Genomic DNA, 24846 nt, shown 5'->3' with positions numbered 1-24846 from the left:
AAGTTTGCATGATTGATTCAATTTCAATTTATTTTAATTTGGAGTTTTCAAAATACTTGTCCACATCATCCACCTAAGTTTGGAAACTCTTCCCCCTCTCTCCCCAAATTTCTCATGAAGCATTGATTACTTTCCTAAAATAACTCCTTGATTTTAGGCTATCATATTAATTGAATTTCAATTTGAATTTGAAATTCAAATTAATCTTAATTGATAGACCTCCTATTTGGAAACTTTCCTTTTCTTACAAAATCTGAGATTTAATTCAGATTTTAATAAATCTTTGATTAGTGTTGTGGTCCCCACTCACTAATGACAATTAATCTCTTCCCTCTCTATATGTGGCTGGCCCTTCATGAGACTTTTCTCTCTCCTATTGCATTAATTGCTCCCCATTTAATTCTCCCTAAATTCCCTCTCATCCACTTTAATTCTCACAATTAGAATTTGAATTCAAATTCAAATTCATCCCTCCAATTTCACTTAATCTGAATTTAATTATATTGGCCACCTAAGCAAGTACTGGATCCCAAATATTTTCTCCCACAGCTGCCCACGGGATTCCCCACTAAAATCCCTTAGTTCCTGTGCAACCCGGAGAGGAAAGTCACCGATTTCCCCTCCTTCCACTTGCTGTCCAGAAATCTGGAATGGTTCGAAGTGCTGCCCTGAGATTTAGGACCTAGAAAGCTGCTGTCCAGGGCCTTCCGATTGCTGTCCAAGGAGTCCAAGTCAGGGTCACTTGCTGTCTACCACTCAGGAGCTGCCAAACTACTGTCCAAAGTTGCTGTCCACATAGTTCAGCAGGCTCCCCTGCACCACGCCTTCAACAGGAAGGCCCCCAACTGCTGCCAAGAACTCCTTAGTCATTCTAAATTGCTGTCCTAACTTTGGAGACTAATGATGCTGCTGATCTGAGGCTTCCAACTACTACCTAGTGCTTGATAATGGTTAACTCTTTCCCTTAGTCTCTTATCTTCATAGTTATCCTACTATGTGATTTAATTGATTCATAAGAAGCTTGTTAATTACTCTCCACTAAAGCCTAGAAGTTGGAAGAGTTGAGTGAGGGATCATCTTGTAGTGACTAGTCTTATTGTTAGTGGAGGGATTCATTGTTGAAACCTACCTCGCATGCAATGTTAAGAGTAATTGATTACTTTTGTGGTTTTAACTTTTATGTATTTGACTTAGTCTAAACTTATGACACCACGCTCGTGTTTTATCTCGTCGTTTTATCGCTTAAAAGCTTTTAAATAATATTGTTCTCTAGATCAAGCGTGCAAGTTCCTAATTCACCATCCATTCACATATGTTTCACATCATCTTTGTTGGAAAACATTATTATGGTTAAGAAGGCCAATGAGGCATGAAGAAAGTGTGTTGATTACAATGATATTACAAAACTGGTTTGAAATATAGTTTTGTCTCCCTTGAACGGTCAATTATTTGACGCTACTTTCAGGCATTAAATGTTTAGTTTTATAGATAGTTATTTTAGTTACGACCAGATAAAGATGAATTTTGTTGATGAAGATGCCACTTCTTTCCAAAGGGACAAATGGTTATACTGTTATCACATCATATGTTTGAGATTGAAGAATTTTGGTGCTATTTATTAGCACCTCATGAATAAGATTTTTGAGGACCTTATATGGCGCACCATGGAGGTATATTTTGATGAACAAAATTTTTAAGGGCCTTACCAGCTCACTATGGAGATATATGCAAGTAAAACATTTTACAAAAGCACAATATATTTTTGATCTGTATTTTCACCTTCTCTGACATTATAATATGTGGCTTAACTTTATCAAGTTCACTTTCGGGTCACATCAGGTAAGGTTTCAGATTAATTGCCACCCATTATGGAATTGAAGTCCCCAAAGAAGGTCAAGATGCTCCAAAATATGATAGTGCCAAGGAGTACTAAAGAAATGCAATGCTTGAATTGATGGATAGCAGTTTTGTCTCATATTTTGTCCCACTCCGGCAATAAATACTTTTTATTCTTTTAGACAATGAGGGGCCTGTAACATTGCTTCTAATGGATAGATGAATGTCAAGTTGCCTTTGAGCAACATAAAACATACATGGCTTCACCATCTTTAATATCAAATTTTAGAGTACTTTATTTATATCATACCATCTCTCCTTATGCACTAAGCTCAAAACTAGTGTAACAGGAGAACTTGATTTTTTTTTACATAAAAGATGTTACGACCCAACTCACTATACCTCATATATTATAGCAGGTTATACTAGGTCAGGTATGAGATAGATCTTTTCCATGATCTATATGGAGGGAAATCCTTTTTATCATCAAAATTGACATTTTAAAGCATCTAAACCATTAATATAAAACAAAATAGTGATCACACACACATGTATGGACATGTAAGAATTTCTTACATTAAAAAATCCTATACACAATAATCATGGCCTTCCAAAAACACTTAAAATTTCTTGCATCTAAAAAAACATGGTAAAAATATGAGTTTTCCCTATTAATATGACAAGAATATTTTATTTTACAATATACAAAAAATTACATGGTGAAAAATTTTCTTATCTTTATAGATTTGAGTTTGTATAAAATTTAACAAGATAAATTACCAAAACATTCACACGAATAATCTAAATTGAACATTGAAGTAGGATAACGATAGTCTACCTCAAGTTGGATAACTTTCCCAACCAATCCGACCGACAAAATTGACTACACAATCTCAAAAACTAGTTTTTTCTCTCATCTCATCTCTTCTTTTCTCCTTCTCCCGTCCAAAATGAAACGAGTGAGTTTTCAATGGGTTTTAGAAGTAGATTTAGATATTTATATAAAATATTTATCTAGCGCCGCTGTGTTACTACTCTCAGCGCCATAGCACTACTAAGGGGAAGATTCCATATAGCTTGTCAAGTTGTCGGTGGACTTGGGGGGATTTGACATCTTTTTTTATTTTTTTGTCTTAGCTAGTTATTAAGTTATAAGTTCTTGTAAATTTTGTGATAGGATGAACTATCCCCAACTTTGTGAATCACTTATTCTCCCTTACTCATTGCATCATAGGACATTATATGTTCTTGAAACTCTAGTGCTGTATATCTCTCTCCATCATGGCACCTTTGAATGTTGAATTGTTTGTAACTAATAACTTCGCCAAGTATGAAGCTTCGTGGCAGGTTTAAGACTCATAGTTGAATATGGAGTTTGGAACTTGACATTATTATATACAAACTCTCAACTCACGGTTTTTCAAATCGAAGGAAAATTTTGTTGCTCCAACCTACAATCGGTGCAATACTTCAACTTGGTGAAGTCCCCTCTCTTCGGCATAAAGATTTTATATATATATATATATATATATATATATATATCGAGAAATAAATGACCACAATTGGAGTTCTAGGAAATGATTGAAATTTTAGTGATGTATTAATGAAAATGAAACAAGGTTATACTTAGAGAAGAAAAAGAGAGCTAAATATTAGGTGTTATATTGTCTTTGAAAATGCTCATGAGCTACGGTAATTCTCATTTAGCTCCTTTGGAGTTTTAGGAAATGATATATAATTGTATGGGTTCAAAGCATTGAGGCATTTCTTGGCCAATTAATAATTTTAGAATGAATTTTGAATTCACCTTGAATATGGAGCATCTTTTGACATACAGGTGGATATGAATTGAGTTTTGTGAGACATCATTTCAAGTTGTAGTTCATATTAGACAATTTGACTTGAGGCACTTCTCAAGAGTTGATCCTTTACTATTGAGGTGATTATCTGTATAGTGGAGGATATTTTGTTGCATCCATGAGGTGCCTCAAGTCGGAATCTTTCAGTTATTAAAGTTATGGAATGGAGTTCAACAAATTTTAAAGAGATGTTTCAAGTATAAAGGTGATGTAGCACAAACAAAAGATTTTGGCATCAACAAAAACATTATATTAAGATTCAAATCATCATCAACAACATCTCAAATTTTAAAGTATGAGGAAATTTTGCATGGCCCCTCTATTTCAAAATATTGCATAGGTCAGGTACCACATGACCTTCCTTCCATCGATTGGACGTCCCATGAATATATAAAAAAAATAGAATAGAGGAAAAACAGCTTGAACCCTCAACAAATCTGCTTGGCTAACCACTCCAATCACATGATTAATGATTTGATTGCAATCAATGCCACTCTCCTTTCTTTTTTGCAATCATAAAAGGCTCCATTGATATGTTTTCATTTTTTTTCTTTATAAAAAACAGCCAATGTACTCTTTTATATATCATTGAATGATATTGAAAACTTTCTTGTGAGCAAATTCCTTGGAGAAACTTGGTGACCAATCCAAACCAGGAGTCTTTAGTGAGTCTCATGTTTTCATTTATTTGTGTTTTAGTTTATCTTCTCATCTCGTAGTTTAAGCACCTTTGTTCAACCCTAGCTGCCATCCTCACCTCTACAACAATCCTAAAAAAATTATTTCATAACCCTCATGATCATCCACCATTATCCTTCCCGATCTTCGAAAATGAAATTGTAAAATAAACCCTCTCAAGTTTAAGCTCTCCAAGCAACCCTCGAGTCGATTTCAACACATCCCCAAACCTCCTCACACCTCACCCACAAACCCTGACTCTAATTCCTCCCTCTCCACACTCAATCTCACTTGTCATAAGCTATACTTGAGCCTGAATCAATCTATAAGCTCCACAAAATAGACAAGTCCTACTCCTCTTGGCCTCCATTAATAACTATTTATAATCCAACCCTAATTACCATTCCACTACTCCAATGCAACCCTATAACACCATTAATCACCACCAAGCATTCCGTGTGTCTTATTCGATTGATCTCTCATTACGAACTTATTAAATTTGCCATCAGAGATAAAATGCCAAGGATGTTGATTGGTAATAGATCAAAGGAGTTCCAAACGCACTAATAGGAGCAACCACAATTCCAAGGATTGAACAGCTAGCTTCAAATAAGTGGTGAGTGGGTAACATTTGCTTTTTCTTCCTTTTAAATTCCTTTATTTTGGTAGAAATTTTTTTACATAAAATCTAGGAAATTAACGTGTTAGTCGGAAACTCTGAATAATTTCCATAATCTCTAAGTAGTGAGCACTGCATAAAGCCAAAGTCAATTATAGCATAAAACCTACTCCCACCCATTAATATATGACAGTTGAGAGTCTGATGTTTTGAAGATGTGATCCACAAAATATTTTCCTTTGTCAACACGAAGATGTTTATTTGTTTCTTGTTGTTTGTTTTTGATTTTGTGGGAAATGCTTATTTGTTTATTCTTATGAAAATTAATTGCTCTTCAAGTGCATGAAGAGCCCAAATTTTTTTATACACTTGCATTAGATTTTTTTTTTTTTCAAAACACAATTATTTATTGGATAAGCATCATATTTATTTTAAAAACATTAAACTTATGTCATTACATTATTTTGTGTTTTACATTATGCCCCAAATCAATTTCTCTTAAATGGAGGATTATAAAACAAACAATGAAGATACATTTGACAAATTGCAAAACACTCTTGTGAACTTACAAACAATGAACATTAATTTGGAAGATTTTTTTTCCTAGGATGCAAATCGCACATGTTGCACCCATTTTCTCTGATTTGCTTGGTTTCCCTGGTGAAAAACATTTCATAACAAATTGCTTGTTGAAAGAAACTAGCCTAGATATGACATTATGGCCTTTGATGATCCATTTGTGAAGTTAAAATTGAAGCTCCAACATTTGATGGTGTTTATGATCTCAATAAGCTCTTAGATTGACTTGCTCGGATGGTTGATTTCTTTGATTGGTATAACATACATGATTATGAAAGAACTACTTTGTAATATTGAAATTGATTGGGCTTGTATAAACATATTGGTGTAATTTAATGGTCAAAGAACAAAAAAGATGATAGAACTAAATTAGTCTGGGTAGCAATGAAAGAAGTGTTAAGATCTAAATATTGCCTAAGCATCATGAAACTCCATGACCAACTTCTCACGATTAGAGAAGGCACATGAAAATCACTGATCATTTGAACAATTTTGAGTATTTGTTAATTAAGCAAAGTGTACAAGTCAATATTGGCAATTAGCTAACAAATTTGATGAACTCCTCTAGTTTCACTGATCATTTAGTTAGTTCTCCAAAGGATTTTGATTTATGAAATATGGCCTTTGATGGAAGTTAGTTGTGCACTAATTGTTTGAGCTTGAAAGTATGAGCACAACTTCCCTGCTAAAAAGACCAAGGCCAAGTTAGCCTTTTATGCTGGCGGATACATATCTGTATTCAGAAGGACCTTGCTAATGTGGTAAAACATTTGTTGTGAGACATTCTCCTTTCATGACAAGAATTAAGCTTATTGTCTGGGGAGAGACAATGAGATATAACTAAATGACTTCTCCTAGGACTGATTTTGATAATAAATGTGGTGTGGCCATGTAGATCTTGAGCTATTTGAAGACATACTGTCCTTCATCCCCATCCACTAAAATATAATATTCTGAAGATGCCTTGGTACTTAAGAGATGGCATGTACTTATTTCCTAAACGGGCTAGAAAGTAAGTGAAGGTTATTTTTCACCTGTTAAGCATTGCACCTCCGTAATATTCCTCAGGGCATCATATCTCAAAGTGCCTTTCTTTTGTAGGTTGCCTTTATTCCCTCAATTTATCCTAAGAACTGCCCGAATTGACCTAAAGGTGTGTTTGGTTGGATTGACTTAGACCTTATAATATCAAATGAGGCAAAAGTCCTATTTATGGTCAAAGATATGTTGTTATCTTTTGAAGCTTTCACCTTGCATATCATCGATATAGATCTCCATGGTGCACCCTGTAGTTCTTTGAAGACTTTATTCATACAACATTAATATGTGGAGATAATATTCTTTAATCCAAACAGTATTATCCGATAATAATTGTATTTTATTAGTTTGAAGGTGGCTTCTTCATCTCAAGGTTAATCTTGATCTGGCTGTAGCATGAGTAAGCATCAATGATGCTAACCATTTGATGCTCGAAAGTGGCATTAATCAGTTGGTCGGAAAACTATCCTTTGGACAAGCCCAATCAAGACATATGTAATCAATGGACATTCGGCAAATCCCAACGTTCATCTTGACCAAGTCAATGTTCACCAACAACGCGAGTAATGTACTTCACAGATGAATGTGGCCTCCAAAAGTTTCATCCTCCTCTTTTTGTATTACTTATAAGCAATTTGAGGATAAATTATACTTTGAATGACAGCTTGAATATAGGATTCACATTGAGGGATTGTGTGATTCTTACATATGAAGTCCCTATAGACTTCAAAGTTCAAATAGCCTCGAGAAGTTCACAATTATGTTCTTGAGTGCTTTATTTAAACTTATTTGGAATCCAATCTATATGTTCTAAGTAATGTTATTTTCTTCTCATCGAACCTTAATGTATTGGTCATAAATTTATTGAAAAAATAGTTCAGATGATCTCAAAGTAAATTTTTAAAGCTTCTGATCCAAAAACATTGGTGCTTTCATATTTGAAATTTGCATAAAAAATCGTGAGTAGGTGAATTTTTCAGTGGTGTATTAATACCATTTCTCTTTATTTTGCAATCAAGTTAATTTTTTATATTAACCAAATTTTTACGTTGTCTTTAAGAAGGGGTAAGAGTTTGTAAATGGTTTATAAATAAGGGAGCATTGTACGCCTGAAGACATTCATCAAAAGGATCCTTCAACTTAAACTTCTAGAATACTAGTTTTTTCTCATTTTCTTTCTACTATCCTTATTTTTCGCATTGATTTACCACCTGGACTGCCTTCTTGCGAAATTGGCAAGAAGCTACTAGTATCTCAAACAAGTAGGAAGAAACACCAAACTACAACCAAGGCCTTTTATTCTATTGAATCTGAAGTTCTTATAATAATTAATCTCACAAATCTCTCCCTTGATTCATTCAATTCCCTTACAGGTTTGCCATAATTCTAAATATAAACCCTACGCTTGTTTTTCCGTATTCACCATTAAATTTGAATTTCGCCACTGGAGATTTTGGCTTTCAAAAGAACTGCAAGAACGTGTTGATATATTGAGAGCCACTTGTGGAGAATGCTCACATATAGTATATTAACTTAATTTTGGCAATTTACATGGACCATCTACATTACTTGGGTCGCTCACATAATCAGCATTGTCAGTCATTGCCTCATCTTGGTGGACTACGCATCACGCATTTTCACTAACCTCTATTTGTAGGAGCATATAGCTTGAAGAGGGAATTTATATTCCTGGAGGTTCTTTAGGAAAATTAACCAATAAACATGATTGGTTTCTTGATAGGACTTGATGATCAAAACAGTACAAAACAATATAAAAAACAACAACTTACTCCAAAAATAGATCCAGAAATAACACAAAGAGAGCTGTTTTTACTAATTTCCAAGCAAAGCAAGACAAGATATAAGTTGATTCACTGTTTGGGAGGTGAATCGTCTCTCCCACAATTCTCAGCAGATACTAGGAACCCAAAACGATGCCGAATGCAGGAGATGGACTAATGGCAGAGCAGGATTCGTGCAGAATTTTGTGGCAGAGGTAATGATTTGTGCATTTCTTTATTATTATTATTATTTTATGCTTCAGAGGTCAACAAATGCCCCCCAACAAATGTGGTATGTGCCTAGAGCAAATCACGTTTGCTGCATGCTAATTGACACAGTGGAGTCGCCAGAAATCTGTGAGCTACGAAAATTCGGCTCCGGCCTCCGCCCGCTTTGCTTTTTCATTATGGGGGAGTTTTAACGAATTTAAGTTCCAGGGTAAATTTTGGATGGCAGATGAGTTTGTATATAAGATACTATCCAGAGATTTTGCCCTAATTTTGCGAGGACTTTAGATCTGAGTTCTGGTTTCCTATAGGCGCAAGCCCCTATAATTAATTACCCCTCTCGATAATGAGAGAGAACTTTCGATTAAGGCTAGTCGTCAATCAGATACATAGAGATACATGTATCTGGCATATAGTAGCAGCATTGGGCTTAGATATTTGGACATACATGTGGAACAATTATTTTAATTAATCTCTGAAAATTCACTCTCTTTGGGTTCATTCTATTCCCTTTATTTTCTGGATTACTTACATTCCCTTTATTACAATTCTGTACTTCGTTCCTTGGGTTGCCCAAGCTCATGTTGTCTAATTTTATTTCTACTGCAAGACGATAGGTTTTTCAGTCAACCATAAATCCTTTTTAATCTAGACTTAGAGAGGATTATTCTCTTTTAACTGTCTGGTTGAGAGAATAATCCTCCCTATTTATTTTTTTTCGGTTTCAGAAGTCAGGAAAAGAAGAAGGCGTTCCATGCCCTTAGTCAGACATAAGAAAATGAGGAGAATATTGCCATTCACTCCAAGCAAAGATCCAAAACAAAGACTTGAGCAGATGTGTTCCCTTGCGACTGCATTAACAGCATTGCAGATGGAGTTTTGTAATGATCTAACTTACATGCCTGGAATGGCACCAAGGTCTGCCAATAAGGCTATTTATGAGAAGGGTGGAATGCAGGTTTATAGTTTATCTAAATTTGAAGAACTTCCTTCTTTATACGTCAGCTACTTACTTCTGATGCGCTAGTTCCTTTCAGCTCCTCGCTAAGAAAGACAAAGAAACACTGGAGATCTGTAGAACCATGTACAGGAGAGGGGAATGCCCTCCTCTGGTCGTAGTCTTTGATGCATGTGAAGGGTATTAACCTGTACATAACTCCAGCATTATATTATGCAATGACTCTTATATTAGAAATGTAATAGTCTGGTCAGTGCAGCTTTACAGTTCAGGCAGATAAAGACATAAAGGACATGACTTTTATCACTGAGTACACTGGAGATGTGGATTATCTGGAAAAACGAGAAGATGATGATTGTGATAGCATGATGACCCTCCTTCTTGCAACCAAAACCTCTCAAAGCTTAGTTGTTTGTCCTGATAAACGGGGAAATATTGCTTGCTTCATCAGTGGAATTAACAACTACACTCTGTAAGTATTATTCAGAATTTTGTTTGTCATTCATGTTTCCGATGACCCGGTTAGAAAAGTTGAGGTTTTAGATTTATCTTATGTTAAGAAACATAGACGTAGACCTAAAAAGACTTGGTTAGAAAATATTAGAAATGATCTTTCTTTATTAGATTTAAATGAGAATTTGACTTTTAACAGAACACTATGACAAAAAAGGATTCATGTAGCCGACCCCACGTAGTGGGACAAAGGCTTGTTGTTGTTGTTGTTGTTGTATTCATGTTCTGTATTCTTATAGGGCCGATTTACTGAACTCACATGTAGGACATAGGGTGTCATTGAGCCAAGCTTGGTTGAACTTGGCTAAATAATTGATTCTTGGTGAACATATATGTCCAATCTACACTTGGCTCATTGGATAGTGAGACAGTTCATTAAAATAAGAGATAAAAAAAATAATTTAGTGTTTTTTTTTTTAAATAAATAAGAAAAACAGGAGGTTCAAATGACAAATAATGTATGAATTCTAGTTTCTTCCTTTCTCTCTACTAAGTTTACATTTCTTATGATTCCATCGCCTCACTTAGATTTACCCTAATCTTATCTCTTTCATGAGAAGTCGAGCCAATAGATGAGCCCACTCATGGGACGAATCAAAGTGGAACTTAGAGCTCAATTAAGTGAGTTAAGATCAAGCTCAAGTCGGTTTGATTCTAGCTTGTCTCAATTAATTTATACCCTTACTACTGATATCCACAGTCTTCAGCAGTTTTTATTCGAAGCTAAGGCTTTGTTTGGGACGGCTTTTTTACTGCTTCTTAAATCAACTTTCGAGTAAAAAATTTTAATTTTTGTATTAAAAAAGTTGTTGTAAGAAGCATAAAGAAAGCCGTCCCAAACTTAAGCCTAATTCTGATATGAAGTTAGAATATCAGAAATTGTTATGATCATATCTACCATTTTGTTTGCAGGGAAGGTAGGAAGAAGCAGAACCTTAAATGTGTAAGGTATAATGTCGACGGCGAGTGTCGGGTCTTATTAGTTGCTTGTCGAGATATTACTCGAGGTGAAAGGCTATATTATGATTACAATGGTTATGAGCAGGAGTACCCAACTGAACACTTTTTCTGATATTCTCTAACTCTTCAGTTAACCAATCACCTAACCTTTCATTTTGAAGGGCAAATCTGGATCAGAGAGACTGTTTTTATGGGCAAAAGGTACTCTTTGCTCCTTTTCATCTAGTCCTCCAATTCAGCCCCTAATAGTTTTTATTTATTTTTCATCGATCATATTTGTAAAGCAACCTTCAGTAATTCAGCTTCATTGGCAAATGTCTTATATGAAGTATCTTATAAAATTTTCTTTTTAGTGCATGATAAAGAATTTTTATAATTTTCTCTTGCAATTCTTATAAGAAATTTCTTATAGATTTTTAGTTCTGCTTCATGCAAGAGAGAAGTCTGTCTATATCATTGAAAGCTTTGAGTACTATTTTAGTTAAATTTCAGCACATTTTGCTCTCTTGCATTCTTTTTTTTTTCCCATTAGAATTTTTCTGCTGGTTCTAAGAAAGAGTTGGTGTGATATTTTAAATATATTGGAATTTTTGGCAAATTTGCACCCGGAAATAAGTGGGAATTCCTTAGGGAATTAGGCTGGTTATGCCCTTTTTAAAAATGACGGTAATTTTGTTAGAAATTTTGTCGAAGTTAATGATACTTCTAGTTTGTGTTGGAAAAGGCATTTTTCCCCATTGAACATTGATCATTACTTAACAATTAATTCTTATTTTGCTTTTGTGGAAGTTAGTATCATTCATTCTGCAAGGAGAATTTATGAGAGGTTGAAGAAAATACAATTGAGTTTGGGATAAATAAGCTAAAGATAGTTTTAGCATGCAAATGTGGGCATTGGAAGTGGTTGTAGGGTTTATAGGATCTTTATGATAAAGGCATCGACTTAATTGGTATACACTCTTACGATTTGTTCGGGATGACTTTTTTATTGTTTTTTAAAACAATTTTTTAGTACAAAAATTTCTTGAATTTGAAAATTTTGTACTAAAAAGTCGTTTCAAAAAGCAGTCCCAAACGAAGCCTTAGAGTGTTGTGGGAAGGTGTTTTGGGTGGTTGTAAAACATATATGGATAGATTCATTGTTGAAAATTTTAAGCTATTAAAGAACAAGTTTTCTTTGTCTTTGTCTTGATGTCTGCATCGAGAGATTATCTTGTGCGGACGTCAGATGCGGCTCTATGTCCGCAGATGAATTAGGTGCAACCATGTCAGCGCAGGACAGAACTAGACTTAAATTTTAGGGGGGGATGTCAGGGGTCCAAGGAGGTAGCACCCCTTGGAAGGGTTCGACCTGACCGGTCAGGTTGTAGGGTCAAGGGACAATTCTCTAAAAGTTCTTTAAATAAAGACTAAAAAATAGACGGATGGAGATAAATTACCGAAGGAATTTGTATATATATATATATATTAGAGGGGCACCTTAAGGGAGTTATGCCCCTGCGTCAGTGGAGTGACTTGACGTATTCTGGTTGTTTTTTGAACCGTGTTCGGCATCTGCATAAAATAATTTTTTTGTTTGCATCAGAAGAGGGGAAGAAGTGTTGGCCAATTTATGGCCTAAGCTCTTTGGGGCAACGTATTGCACTATTGCCATTGCTATCCTCAAATAGTTTAAGTTACGTGCCTTCTGCTTTGGGAGAGCATATGATGACAAATGATGATAGAGTAGCGTTCTGCTTTGGAAAATCTTTAATTAATTTTTTGAATGATGAATTCTGTCTTAATGCCAACAAATTTTCATTAAAATTTTCGCCGGAAAAGATGGTTAAGTTATTTTGACTAAAAAAATGGAAGATCTTAAAATTATTAAATTTATTTTAAAATCAATATAATATAAATTTTAATTAATTGCTCATGCATTTTTCATTTAAAAAATTTAAAAATTAGCATAGTTAAAATTTCATCATGATATATTCTGACATAATTTTTTTTTTTTCAAAATTAAATAGTTATTCAATGAGGCCATTCTCTTTGAACAGTTATTGTCTTCCAAACGTGTTACAGGCTGAACATCTAGAATCAGAAGACGATGCGTGTTGGAAAGATTTTCTTCTCCAAAGAGGAAATTAGCCATTCACTTAACAAACCACATATATCAATATATCCCTAAAAAATAGGGGTGCAAGCAAGTCAAATTGACTCTTGTGCCCATTCAAGTTTAGCTAGATGAATGGCTTGTCAATTGGATTTGATGAGTTAGTAAGTCAAATTTGAGCCAATCTTAACCCAACTCATTAGCTCGCAACTTAATTCATTAAAAAATATTAATATAAAATATACTTAAAATATATTTAAATTAAAAGTTAAAAGTACAAAGCTATTAAAAATATTTTAAAATTATATATCACTTTCTTATATCAAATTACTTTTTTTTATTTATATTACAATTTCATTATTTTTATAATTTTATTATAATAATGATTTAATCATAATCATTTTTCTCTCTCATTATAAATAAACTGAGGTGTAAGCCTAATCAAACTTGTAAGAACAAATTTGAACTAAATTAATTAAAATCTCATATTTGAATTAGATATGACTTGAGCTCGACTACACTTTCTTACACCTATGCTTAAAACATAAAATTACTCCATAATATTCTCTTATAATTTTTTTTTCGGAACGGGTATATATCTACCCGTTGTAACCCTCGAAAAGGCGGTTGGTGGCGTGACTAATTTTTGGCTAACCTAGAAGAGGCAGCCAACCCAGAAACCTTCTGGCCCGCATTTGATTGGACTCCACTTAGGAGGCGATGCCACTCAAGGGGAATCGAGCACGGGTTGGATGATTTCCAACCGTACTCGACCACCAACTAAGCTAAGCAAAAGGTGGATTATTCTCTTATAATTTAATTTTATTGTTTTTGTCTCATCATGATCATCTTTTATTTAGTCTAATTAAGATAAATTCTCACACATATCATATACCTAAACTTCGAATATAACTTTTAAGTTGATAGGCAAAAGCTCTCGACCAAGATAAGTAAGCTGCGTGATCACCCTTCTCAACCCAGCAGAGCAAATCAACAAACATGGATCACGATAATATGGAAAATATACAGTTAATAAATCAATTCAACAACGGTCATTTGAACTATTTCCCCTAAAATTTTCTCAAAAAAAAAAAAAAAAATCAAATTAGAGAACTAGTTACAGATGATCGATCCAAGTTTTACCTAGACAATAAATCAGAATTAAAACAATGCGAGTTCTTCCAAGCTCTGGAATGTAACCTCAGCACCCAGCTTGCCTTCTCCTTCACCCCACTCAAACACTCCGCCTGCATAACCAAACAAAGCTTCGACACCGCACCCACCATCATCATCTCCTTCACAATCTCCCCCGACGTGGCCGAGTACTTTGCCACCGCCGTCAATATTCCCACCGCCTTCTCATCCGCCGCCGGCGACACCTTTATCATCCTTTGTGCCACTAGCGCTATCCCCGCCGCGTGCCCCACCAACGCCGCTCTACCATCCGCACACATACACAACTGCTCCAGCACGCCGAGCCCCAACTCCGTCATCCTCTTCTCCGCGTTTCCCCTCAGCTCCATCTCAATAATCTCCGCCACAGCTCCCGCCTCCACGATCTTCGCCCTGCTCGTCCCCCACGGGCACGATAGCAGCAGCATCTGCAGGGCAGCTTTAGTCCCCTGTTTCGATATCCCGTCGCGAATTATCCCCACGACGGCTTGAAAAGCTTCGACCTTTAGCCGTTCCAGCAGCTTCGGGCTAGCGAGTTCGAAGGCGGTTTTTAGGAATAGGATGGCGGAAAAGGATTGCGAGATGAGGGTGGTGAGGTAGTGGATGAGTTCGTGATTGTCGGATATGAATGGTCTGAGGTCGTCGACGGGGACGCGAAGGGCGAGGAGGAGGGAGAGAGCGGCGTCGGCGGAGGAAGTGGAGGCGGAGGGGAGGAAGGAGAGAAGACGGCGGGGGCCATCGGCGCGAAGGATGAGTCGGCGGTTGGATTCGGATTCGGCGGCGAGGGAGGAGAGAAGGGAGAGGGAGGATGGCCGGGAGATATTGCGAAGGAGATTTTGGACGGTTGCGTAGTCTGCAGGTGGGCGTGGCGTGGGGATGCGGTTAGTGGCGTGGAGCGTTGACCATGATTGAATGAGGCGGCGGAGGGTGTGGTTCGGGGTGAGCTCGGCGTCCGACGGGAGGGGCTCGTTGGTGACCGGGCACGTTAGACGGCGGTCGATGAAGAGCCACCGCTCGATGCTTTCACGATCGTAGGTGATTCCGGTTGGGGTGGTGACGGGATCTTTCATGATTTCGAGAGATATGGGACAGGTGAAGTAACGCGGGACTTCTTCTGCATCGTTGTCCATGGCGATGGAGTCATGGTAGATGGGATTTGGATTTAAATGAATGAGGAGGTGAAGAGGTTGGTCAAGAACACGAAAAAATATTCTGTGCGGACAATCGCGGAGTTAATTAATGAATTTGGTTGTTGTTGGTTAATTCTTTCTTAGTCATTTGAGCTAATATTTTTTAATGGATTTATGATCATCCATCTTAGGCGAAATTTTCAAGGGGGAACACGTTTAAATTATAAATAAATAATTTTTTAATTCATATCTAATTGAGATCATCTCCTAAGACTTTGGATGCCACCGTTAATTAGGTGTTTTGACTGATGAGAATTCAACGGTCCGATTTACTGTTACTCAGCGAAATCGGAAATTCGTTGATGGAGCTAAGGAAAAAAAAAAACAAAGGAAAAAAATGTGATTAATTACGCAATGATGCAATTACTATTGACTTTTTTTTTTCAATGTTTGATTTGGATAAGATAAAATCGCTGCTAATATTCGGAGTCTAAAAATGATTGAAAGCAGAAATTTTTGACCTTATCGCGAGTATCTTACATAGAATCAAAGTTCTTGATATGGATGAGCGGTTCAACGGAAATCGATGGGACAAAACTAATTTCATAATTATAATTTAATAAATTTAGCAGCTTATGATCTTAAATGTATTTTTTTGTATAGAAGTTAAGTATTCTCCTTAATATTATTCATGCCTACCATCTTACAATTTTAAAAGGACTATGATTTAGTTTAGGATGACTTTTTTGTCGTTTTATAAAGTTATTTTTTAATACCAAAATCTCTTGAAAGATAAAAAAAGCGACTTAAAGCTATCCCAAACGAAGTTCGAATCAAAACGGGATCAAAGTAGAGCATATACATAAGTGATTAAACTCATATTAATTCAACTCGAAAAATGAGGCCTTCCATGACATGCACAAATTGATAGTTCTAAACATGAGCTTTATATTTTTGCAAAAATGGGCATTGGATTTGAGAGACTTTGGGCAAATTTTAATCTTTTGAAAATGATGATGATTATTAAAAGAATGAATGTTTTAAAATTTATTTATAATGGTGAGATTTTCCTTTTTTTTATTAATGCTTTAAATGGTAAAAATTATAAAAAGTAATAATATTTAGTTTACGATATGTTATTATTGTTGATGTTAATATGTAAAAATCAGATCAAACATATAACCGGAAGGAGATATTTAGGGTTTAATGGTTTGACCAGAGTCGGATCGGGGTTTAAACTGATAACTTAATAAATATGAAAATAATTTAAATAAAATTTAAAAGACAGAATAATCATGCAATAATATAAAATTTTTATTAAAAAATAAATTGAATTCATACATTAATAATATTTTATGTAATTTTAAATTTTAAACATATCAAACTTTAAATTTAATTCAATTTAATTCAAATTTCTCTTACATATAAATTTATATATTTAATATAAATTTTTATTAATTGATGTATGTTTAGATATAATTTACACCTATAAATTATATGTAAAGTCATATTATAAATTTATATTTATAAATTATTAAAGTTTTATAATTTTTTATTTATAATTAACTAATTAATTAATTAATTTTTATAGTACATAAATGATAAATAAAGTATATAATGTATTTAACATTATTAATTAAAAATAAATACTATTTACATCATTAGTTATCACAATATCACCCATCCACAAATGGAAACTTTTCATTATCATCAAATACATGCATAAAAAGTCCAGCTAGTGAACCTCATGGAGACATTGTGGGAGTCGGCCATTCTTTAACGTTGCCCAAATCATGATTTTTGACACCAAAGACTATAAAAGCCACAAGCTATATGAACGACTTAAGCATAGTTTGGGACAGCTTTCTTACTGCTTTTTAAAGCATCTTTCTAGTACAAAAATTAAAATTTTAAAACTATAAAGCTGTTTTAAGAAACAGTAAGAAAGTCGTCCCAAACAAAACCATAATCTTATATAAACATTTGATTCTTGTACCACCTATTAGAGTGGATGGACACAATGTTAGGTCTAATACATTAGTGGTTAAGATCATGTATATTTAACTCAAAATCATAAGTTTATGGGTGAGACCCACTTACTTTTTTATTATTATATCAATACATATTTTAACCGTTTAATATATGGAAAAACTTAAATTCTCACATGGCCTAACCCAAGATATCTTCTTTTTTTTTCCTTCTAGAGTATGCATTAATTACAATTTATATATGAACATTGAGTATGACTAAAGTTGTTAATCCATATTCAAACAACAAAATATTTATGTTCTAAAAGTGTGTCATTGTAGTAGCCTAAAAAGTATCGTGAATATTATACTCGTCTAGTCTTCTCTCCAACTAAGAGGAGAGCTACACCACACCTATCAACACCATAAAATGGAAGTTGGTCGAGATTGTGCCATGTGTGTTTTGAGAGGAGTTGGTATGGGTGATATAGGAGTATGCTAGAAGGGAATCAAAGAGAACAAGTTTTCATGAAAGGAGTGACGGAGAAGAATATGTTAGGGGTTAATGTTGTTTGACTCTGCAGACTACATCCATAGGACAAAGACGGGGAAGTTTTGCTACAAAAGATATATAATTAACATAAATGAAGACTAGCTAATTACAACAAATTTTGAACTGATGGGCGACAAACGAGAGATCAAAGAAGAGACTGATTGAGCATTTTCTTATGATCTAGCCTTTTTATTCCCTCCACTAAAACTCCCCAAGTGCTTAAAAAGAGCTTATCGTAATAGTGGAGGGTGTTAATGATGTGCTAACAAGGAAAGTAATTATAAGTTTTCATGCTATGTTAAAAACATTCCCTAAAAGGCATGAAGGATACTTATTGTGGGATGATATGGGATTTAATGAACTAGAGATATCGAGTAAACAAAAGCCAAGAGGGGTTCCCACCGGGAAAAGTAAAAATAATATGCTAATAGTGATGTAAGGATGCCTTGAATAGTGACATTAGGATTGTTGTTCTAGATTCAAGATAAACATCAATATATAGTATATTACATGAATCATTGAGTGAATGAGTTGAAGTGTTTGAATGCTTTTTTTCGAGAATATGAGTCGAGGATCTTGTAATAATACACTTGATGTAATGATATTACCACTGTAAGAGACAATATTTATGATTTTGACCTTATAATCCTATTTCCTCCAATCGAAAAGAAGGGTGAATACAATCCTCCATCTACTAATATAATGAAACCACTTTAAATGGGCTAGGCCTCATGTAATTATTCTTTTTTAGGTTTTGCATATTAAAAATTGTGTGCTTCTTTTATGTTGTAAACTACGTATTTATTTGCATGTGAGATCTTCGTGTAATGCTAAAACAATAAACATTCTTATTTTCATAAATGTTTTTAAATGTGATACATAAAGTAAAAAAATCATTTTAGAGAGAGTATTAAGTCTACAAAAATGCTTAAATAGTTAAAACATAGAAAATTCATCTGATGGAGCTTGTTACTTGGCTCAATTTTAGATATCAAGATGCTTAAATTTTTAAATAAAAAAACTTTCAAAAACAAATTTTTGATCATATGAACTCTATTTTTAATGAAACTGAACATCTCAAAGAGGCTAACCCAATGATATCAAGAACACTAGACCTAAATGGAGTACTTGAAAATGTAGTTAAAAGCTTCAAGATACAATTAGAGGGACCAAGCACCCTCTGGATCTTATATGATTATAGTTGAAATGAGTTTACTTTTTATATCATTCAAGCATTAATATATATAAAAAAATATTATGTAATTAAGGATATCAACATGTATCATCTTATATAATCTCTCATTTTTTGTCAACAAGACTAAAATGCCCCTTTAAAATTAATAAATATAATAATTTTTAGACATTAAGAGAGGCTTAATGATAACCCAATAAGGATTCCATTGGAGAAAATCAAGAGCTCTACCTACCACTACGCAACACCTATTTGCAATCACATTTGATGCCATTGTTGCAACTAAGTTGACACCCGTCAGTGCCACCAAATCCAACTCTCATTATCACCAACACCCGCGCGCCCGTTGCCGCGCCCGCGCCGTCCCTCGCTGCCGAACTCACGCTGCCGCCGTGCCACACTCGCGTCTCGTGTCGTGCCGCACTCGCTGTCTGGCGGGTCGGGTCGGGTCCGGGTTCGAATTTCCGTCCCGTTTACCTACTCGGGTCGGGTCCGGGTTCAAATTTCTGACCCGTTTGAACCCGGGTCAGTTTCGGGTTCGACCCGAACCAGACCCGTGACCCGAAATTGATACCCCTAATCGTAACTAACAAGGTTGACACCTATTGCATTACCAAGATTATTGCACACCATCATTGTTGCCAATCAAATATCATATAAAAAGAATACATGCATAGATCATTGAGATTGTCTTCTGAATTCAGCTTTGATGCCTTGAGGGTCATATTTCCTTCATGGAATTCATCTTCTACAATCCAAAGCTACTACATTATATTTTTACCTTCTCCATATATTTATGAGAAGTTGCATTATTTGTTATATATAACTCATATAACTAAAATAATTTTAACCCAATCACACCCTGTAGTTTTTTTTCCATTTTCAAAATTTAGTATGGAAAACCTTCCATTTCCTTTTTAGCTGATCTCATCAAATTGTCAAAGTAATTTCAATAATATAAGACGATGCTTCTTTGATTTAGAAAATATTCAAACTGCAACTTCTCTAACCAATAATAATTACAACAACAACAACAATAATATCAGACTTTTATCTCACTATATGGGGTTTATTATATGAATCCTTTTTTCTCCGTTGTATCTTATGACGAGTCAAATTCTAGTTTAAATTTATTAAGAAAAAGGTAATTTCTAATATTTTCTAGCGAAGTCTTTTAGACCATTTCAAATTCTCATTTTAGTCCTGGATGAGAAAAATAGAGGATTGTGTTAGATAATTGACGGTCAGTATAAAATTTGACGAATAATTATGACAATCAATAAAAGTAATTAAAAAAAAAACATGCGAAGTTGTTATTTTTAACAGTCGCTTAAAGGATAAATGAGCATGGGAAGATTGCTAAGAAATGTTTATAGCTTGTCAACATCCGGTGGTTGAATAAGGTGAATGAAGTCAAAGCCAAGGCCTTTCAATAACGCCTTCGTAGACTAATGGTTCATAGCAGCATGACGCAACGTTCGACCATCACGTGCTCTTTTTTTTTTTTTCGTCCATGCTTTAAACATTAGGGATATACCTACCAGTAAATGAAAGGTAGTTGTCGGCATACCTCACCTGCTTAGGAAGGATTATTAGGTGCGGAGTACGTACCGTTCGTACAAGTACTGAGTACCTAACGGTATGTCCGCACTCCGCACCTAATAATCTATCCCTGCTTAGGGCTGTTCAATAAGAACTAACTAATCGTTTGGGAATAGTTAATGCTGAATTCGTTTGTTAAATGCATGAGTTGATATTAAATCATTATTTTAAATTTATTGTTTTAATGATTCAAATATAAATAGAACTTTGTTTGATTATGTTACAAATACTGAGATTTTTGTTGAGAGCCAATTAAGGCTTCGTTTGAGACGATTTTTTTATTGCTTCTTAAAGCTTCTTTTTAGTACAAAAATTACATATTTCTAGTACAAAAATTAAGATGCTTTATGAAGTAGTAAGAAAACTGTTCCAAACGAAGCCTAAGTAATGTAGATATCAACTATAAAACTATCAAGTATATGGCTTATAACATCAATGTGTAAGACAATACATTGGTGAATTCCAACATATATGTGATAATAAGTCGCTAGAAGTGGAGCTGCCAATAGGGGTGGCAATATTTGACACGACACGAAAACCCGACCTGGAATTTTCGGGTTATACCTCACCCGTTTCCAAATGGGTCGGGTTCGGGTTCGCAGATTCGACCCGTTTGAAAAACGGGTTGGGTTCGGGTTGACTCGACGGGTTGTCGGGTCAACCCGGAAACCCGTTTAAAATTACTGCCTGGCTGCTGCCCAGTGCCCACTACCCGCCCCGCGCTGCAACGTCCGCCTCTCGCTCGCGTCCGCGCACGGTGCACCCGCCCCGCACTGCCGCAATCCGCCCAGCGTGTCTGTTCCCGTGTCGGGTTGAGTCAACCCGGCAACCCGCCGGGTCGGGTTCGGATTTCTAACAAGTTTACCTACCTGGGTCGGGTTAGGGTCGACTTGTTTGAACCAGGATCAATTCCGGGTTCAACCCGAACCCGACCCGTGACCCGAAATTGACACCCCTAGTTGCCAAGCGGATCCTGGTAGGTCTAAGCAAAACGTTAAGCCATGCAGTTGAGCCTGGAGAGACTTAGGAATTAATCATATGTAAAGTTGTCAAGTCCAAATGATATACATATTAATTTGAGCGGCAACTACTATCTCAACATAACAATTATCTATTAGTTGTTGGGCTTATATTGGGAGCAAAAAATTAAGCATTAAACTTTCATTAATTCTCATTTTTAAATTTGTAAGTATAGATGTTTGTAAGAGGGTTATTGATCGATTACATTCAATAATGAGTCTTAGTAATGCCAAGTGGGAAACCACACTTAATATCACCCTGATAATTTTCATATGCTCAATGAAAATAATAGTTTACATCATTATTAGTAGTGAAAAAATGATGAATAGAATTCCCTCTTTTGTCACATGAATGAATCTTCTAGTGGTCATGATAGTGATGACATCAAGGCATGAAGACTTCACCATAAAAAAAAAGGACTATAATGGCATCACTATAGGAAAATCGCCCATTTTCGACGGATTATTTAGAAGTATTTTCGATGGATTTTCAAGCAGGTTTTCAGGCGGATATGTTTACGATGGATTTTCCAAGGAAGTCTAAAAATATCTTAAAATAGAATTTATTTGTAATTTAATTCATTAATAATTTTATAGTTTATTTTAATTAATTATTAATTTAATAATATATTTTAATTAATTTTTACTTAAGTAACTTATTTTAATTATCAATTAAAATAGTTAGTTTTAATTGTAATTTTTTTTCACATGAGCCGGTAATTTTTTTTAAAAAAAGTTTTATTTATTCTGACGATTCTTTTCCGCCAAAAAAAATTACCCGCGGATTTTTTTCGCTAGAAAACATTTCGGCATGTTTTTTTCGAGGGAAAGATTTTTCGATGCTCGATTTATCGTCGAAGACGTTTTCGTCGGAAATCCACCAAAAAAATTCGAAATCCGCCAGCAACTTCATAATTTTTCACCGGAAATACGCAACTTTCCTTTAGTACATGAAATCCATAGTTTAAGTTTTGTTTGGGACAATTTTTTACTGCTTTCTAAAACTGTTATAGATACAATTACTTTTTTATATTATCTTGTAAAAAGAAATTTTCTAACTCAGAAATTTTTGTGAGCATGGAAAAATAATAATCAAATAAAAGATATCATTGAGATTTGAAAAGTACAACAGTTAGAAAGCTATCCCAAACAAAAAAAAAATGTATTATGTGCGGACGTTGAACGCCGTACGTAGACCAATTAAAATATGTCATGTCACCCTGTGCTCGGCACCGCGACTCGATAGTGCTCACATGGCATATTATGATTAGTCTTCGAACGGCATTCTACATCCGATCTCCGTACATAATAATTTCTCCCTAAACAAAACCTTAATAGTATACCTTCATTAGTCAATGAAATCATGTGAGTATCTCTACTATTATTTGGTGCCATCTCATTCGAATCTCAAAATAAAAAAATCCTTCTTTTTTTCCTGCGAATTCATTGCTGTTCAAATCCAATTCTTCCCTCTCCAGCCTTCAAAGTCTCCGGTCCTTTCATTTCTTGGTCTTTGATTGCCAACGGCGATGACGGGAATAGCTAGGCACATCCACATTTATGAAACTTTGACTCGTCAAATCTAGGCTACGCTGCTAGTCCCCCATCCCCATTGTAGCTAATTAAGAACTGAACCCCGTTATAAACGATAGAAAATAAGACTTGTCGGCTGTATTAGCTAAGATCCTATAAAGAACAATGGGGAGACCGTTGTCCATATTTCTTTTCTTAGCTTCCTTATAAGAAATAATTGAATGGGCAGAGGTCTAAAAAAGCTGCATGGTTTAAGAATAGATTGAAGATTTGGTGAAGAGACGAGGAAGGTTTCTGGCTTCACTTTCATTGATGACGACTGTAGAAATTGAAAGGACTTGTTCAATTTTTCAGAAAGTTTACGGGGGGATAAGTTAACTCACGCTGTCATGACTCGAGCTGGTTCTATTTTTTTTTTTTCTTAGGTCATCTCCAACAAAAAACTCATTTTACACTCCAAAATGCAGCAAAATTTAAAAAAACAATTATTCATCTTCAATCAAACTAGGCATTTTCTCTATTCTTCCGCGCGAAAGTACCCATTTTCTCCCCTTTCCTGCGTTTTTCTCTCTTTCGTGCGCTTCTTGATCAAGGGCAAATGGGTAGTTGTTGGATGGACGGCCGATGTTGAATTCGGTGATCATTGTCTGTTTGATGGACATTTGAATGTCTTAGTGATGTTAGAATTCGGTGATCTTGGGCTCGTTGGATTCGTCTCGTCGAGCCGCTCGATTCGACTATAAGCACGTTATGTTTAGAAACAATTTGATAATCCAAATTGTGTTTCGAACCTTCCAACTGCGCTTCTAACTCTTGATTTGGACCCATTTGGGCTCGGATTGGGTTGAATTTGGTGTTATTGGGTTCGTATTGTCGAGACGTTTAGTTCGACTATAAGTTAACTGAAATCGGAGTTCGGATGGTCCCAATTTTAATTTTGGAAGTTTTCAACTTGATTTTGCATCGAGATTTGTGCCCGGTCAAGATAATTTTTTGAGGACAAATTTTAAGACTAAACATGATTATAAATTGTATTAAGAGTTTAAGCATATTTTAAAAAAAATTGTGCCCGGTCAAGATAATTTTTTGATGGTGTATCACACATAATTGCAAATAACTAGCATAAATATGGACAAAAAAAGTAGTTGAAACATGAACTAATGTCAATTCAACAAAAGACTTTTGTATGTAACTTTGCCATTTCTCTCTCTCTCTCTTACTCTCATATATACATGTGGACAAAGATAACATTTCATAAAGTTGTGGTAACGGACAAAGGGCAAGAAGCTGTACACCTGAAAGAGAGATGAGCTTAGGAGAAACTGATTATTCATGGGAAAATAATTCATGATTAATTGGTTGAAAAAAGAAAAAGAAAATAAAAGCTGGTCTTGACTTTTATAAACCTCTTTAAAAAACATGCATAAAAAGCATATTTTAAGCAACACATGGTGACGTATCACCCATTTTAAGTTTACTAGTGTAAATTTTTCAAATATAGATAAGAGTACCCTTCAGAGTTAGCCCATCTGC

The 24846-nt window shown here is 35.0% G+C and overlaps 2 protein-coding genes across 6 annotated transcripts in view; one reads left to right on the top strand and one right to left on the bottom strand.

Annotated features, from left to right (window-relative positions):
* LOC110102586 (probable Histone-lysine N-methyltransferase ATXR5) overlaps positions 1-11425 on the top strand; it is a 22608-nt gene extending 11183 nt beyond the window's left edge. For 2 of the 5 annotated variants that reach the window (XM_020830981.2, XM_028698609.1), the window contains exons 4-7: positions 9347-9576; positions 9656-9756; positions 9836-10048; positions 11002-11425. In XM_020830981.2, coding sequence (XP_020686640.1) covers positions 9347-9576; positions 9656-9756; positions 9836-10048; positions 11002-11161 — 704 coding nt within the window. In that variant the 3' untranslated portion in view covers positions 11162-11425. Of the gene's footprint in view, positions 1-9346; positions 9577-9655; positions 9757-9835; positions 10049-10646; positions 10711-11001 lie in introns of all 5 variants that reach the window. The other 3 variants (XM_020831000.2, XM_020830991.2, XM_028698610.1) reach the window with 3 other exon arrangements.
* Positions 11426-14200: 2775 nt separating this feature from the next.
* Positions 14201-15456, bottom strand: LOC110102913 (E3 ubiquitin-protein ligase PUB23-like). The gene has a single exon (XM_020831431.2). It carries the CDS (start codon positions 15445-15447, stop codon positions 14284-14286), a length of 1164 nt encoding a protein of 387 aa, XP_020687090.1. The 5' UTR covers positions 15448-15456; the 3' UTR covers positions 14201-14283.
* Positions 15457-24846: the final 9390 nt, after the last annotated feature.

The sequence above is a fragment of the Dendrobium catenatum genome, unplaced genomic scaffold (genome assembly GCF_001605985.2).
Source record: "Dendrobium catenatum unplaced genomic scaffold, ASM160598v2 fragScaff_scaffold_1117, whole genome shotgun sequence".
In the NCBI taxonomy this organism is placed as follows: Eukaryota; Viridiplantae; Streptophyta; class Magnoliopsida; order Asparagales; family Orchidaceae; genus Dendrobium; species Dendrobium catenatum.
Note: the sequence above shows the minus strand (reverse complement) of the source record. Positions and strands in the feature narration are given on the sequence as shown.

Excerpts from the sequence above, each read along its gene's own strand:
- LOC110102913 (XM_020831431.2), bottom strand. The coding sequence starts at position 15,447 with ATGGACAACGATGCAGAAGAAGTCCCGCGTTACTTCACCTGTCCCATA.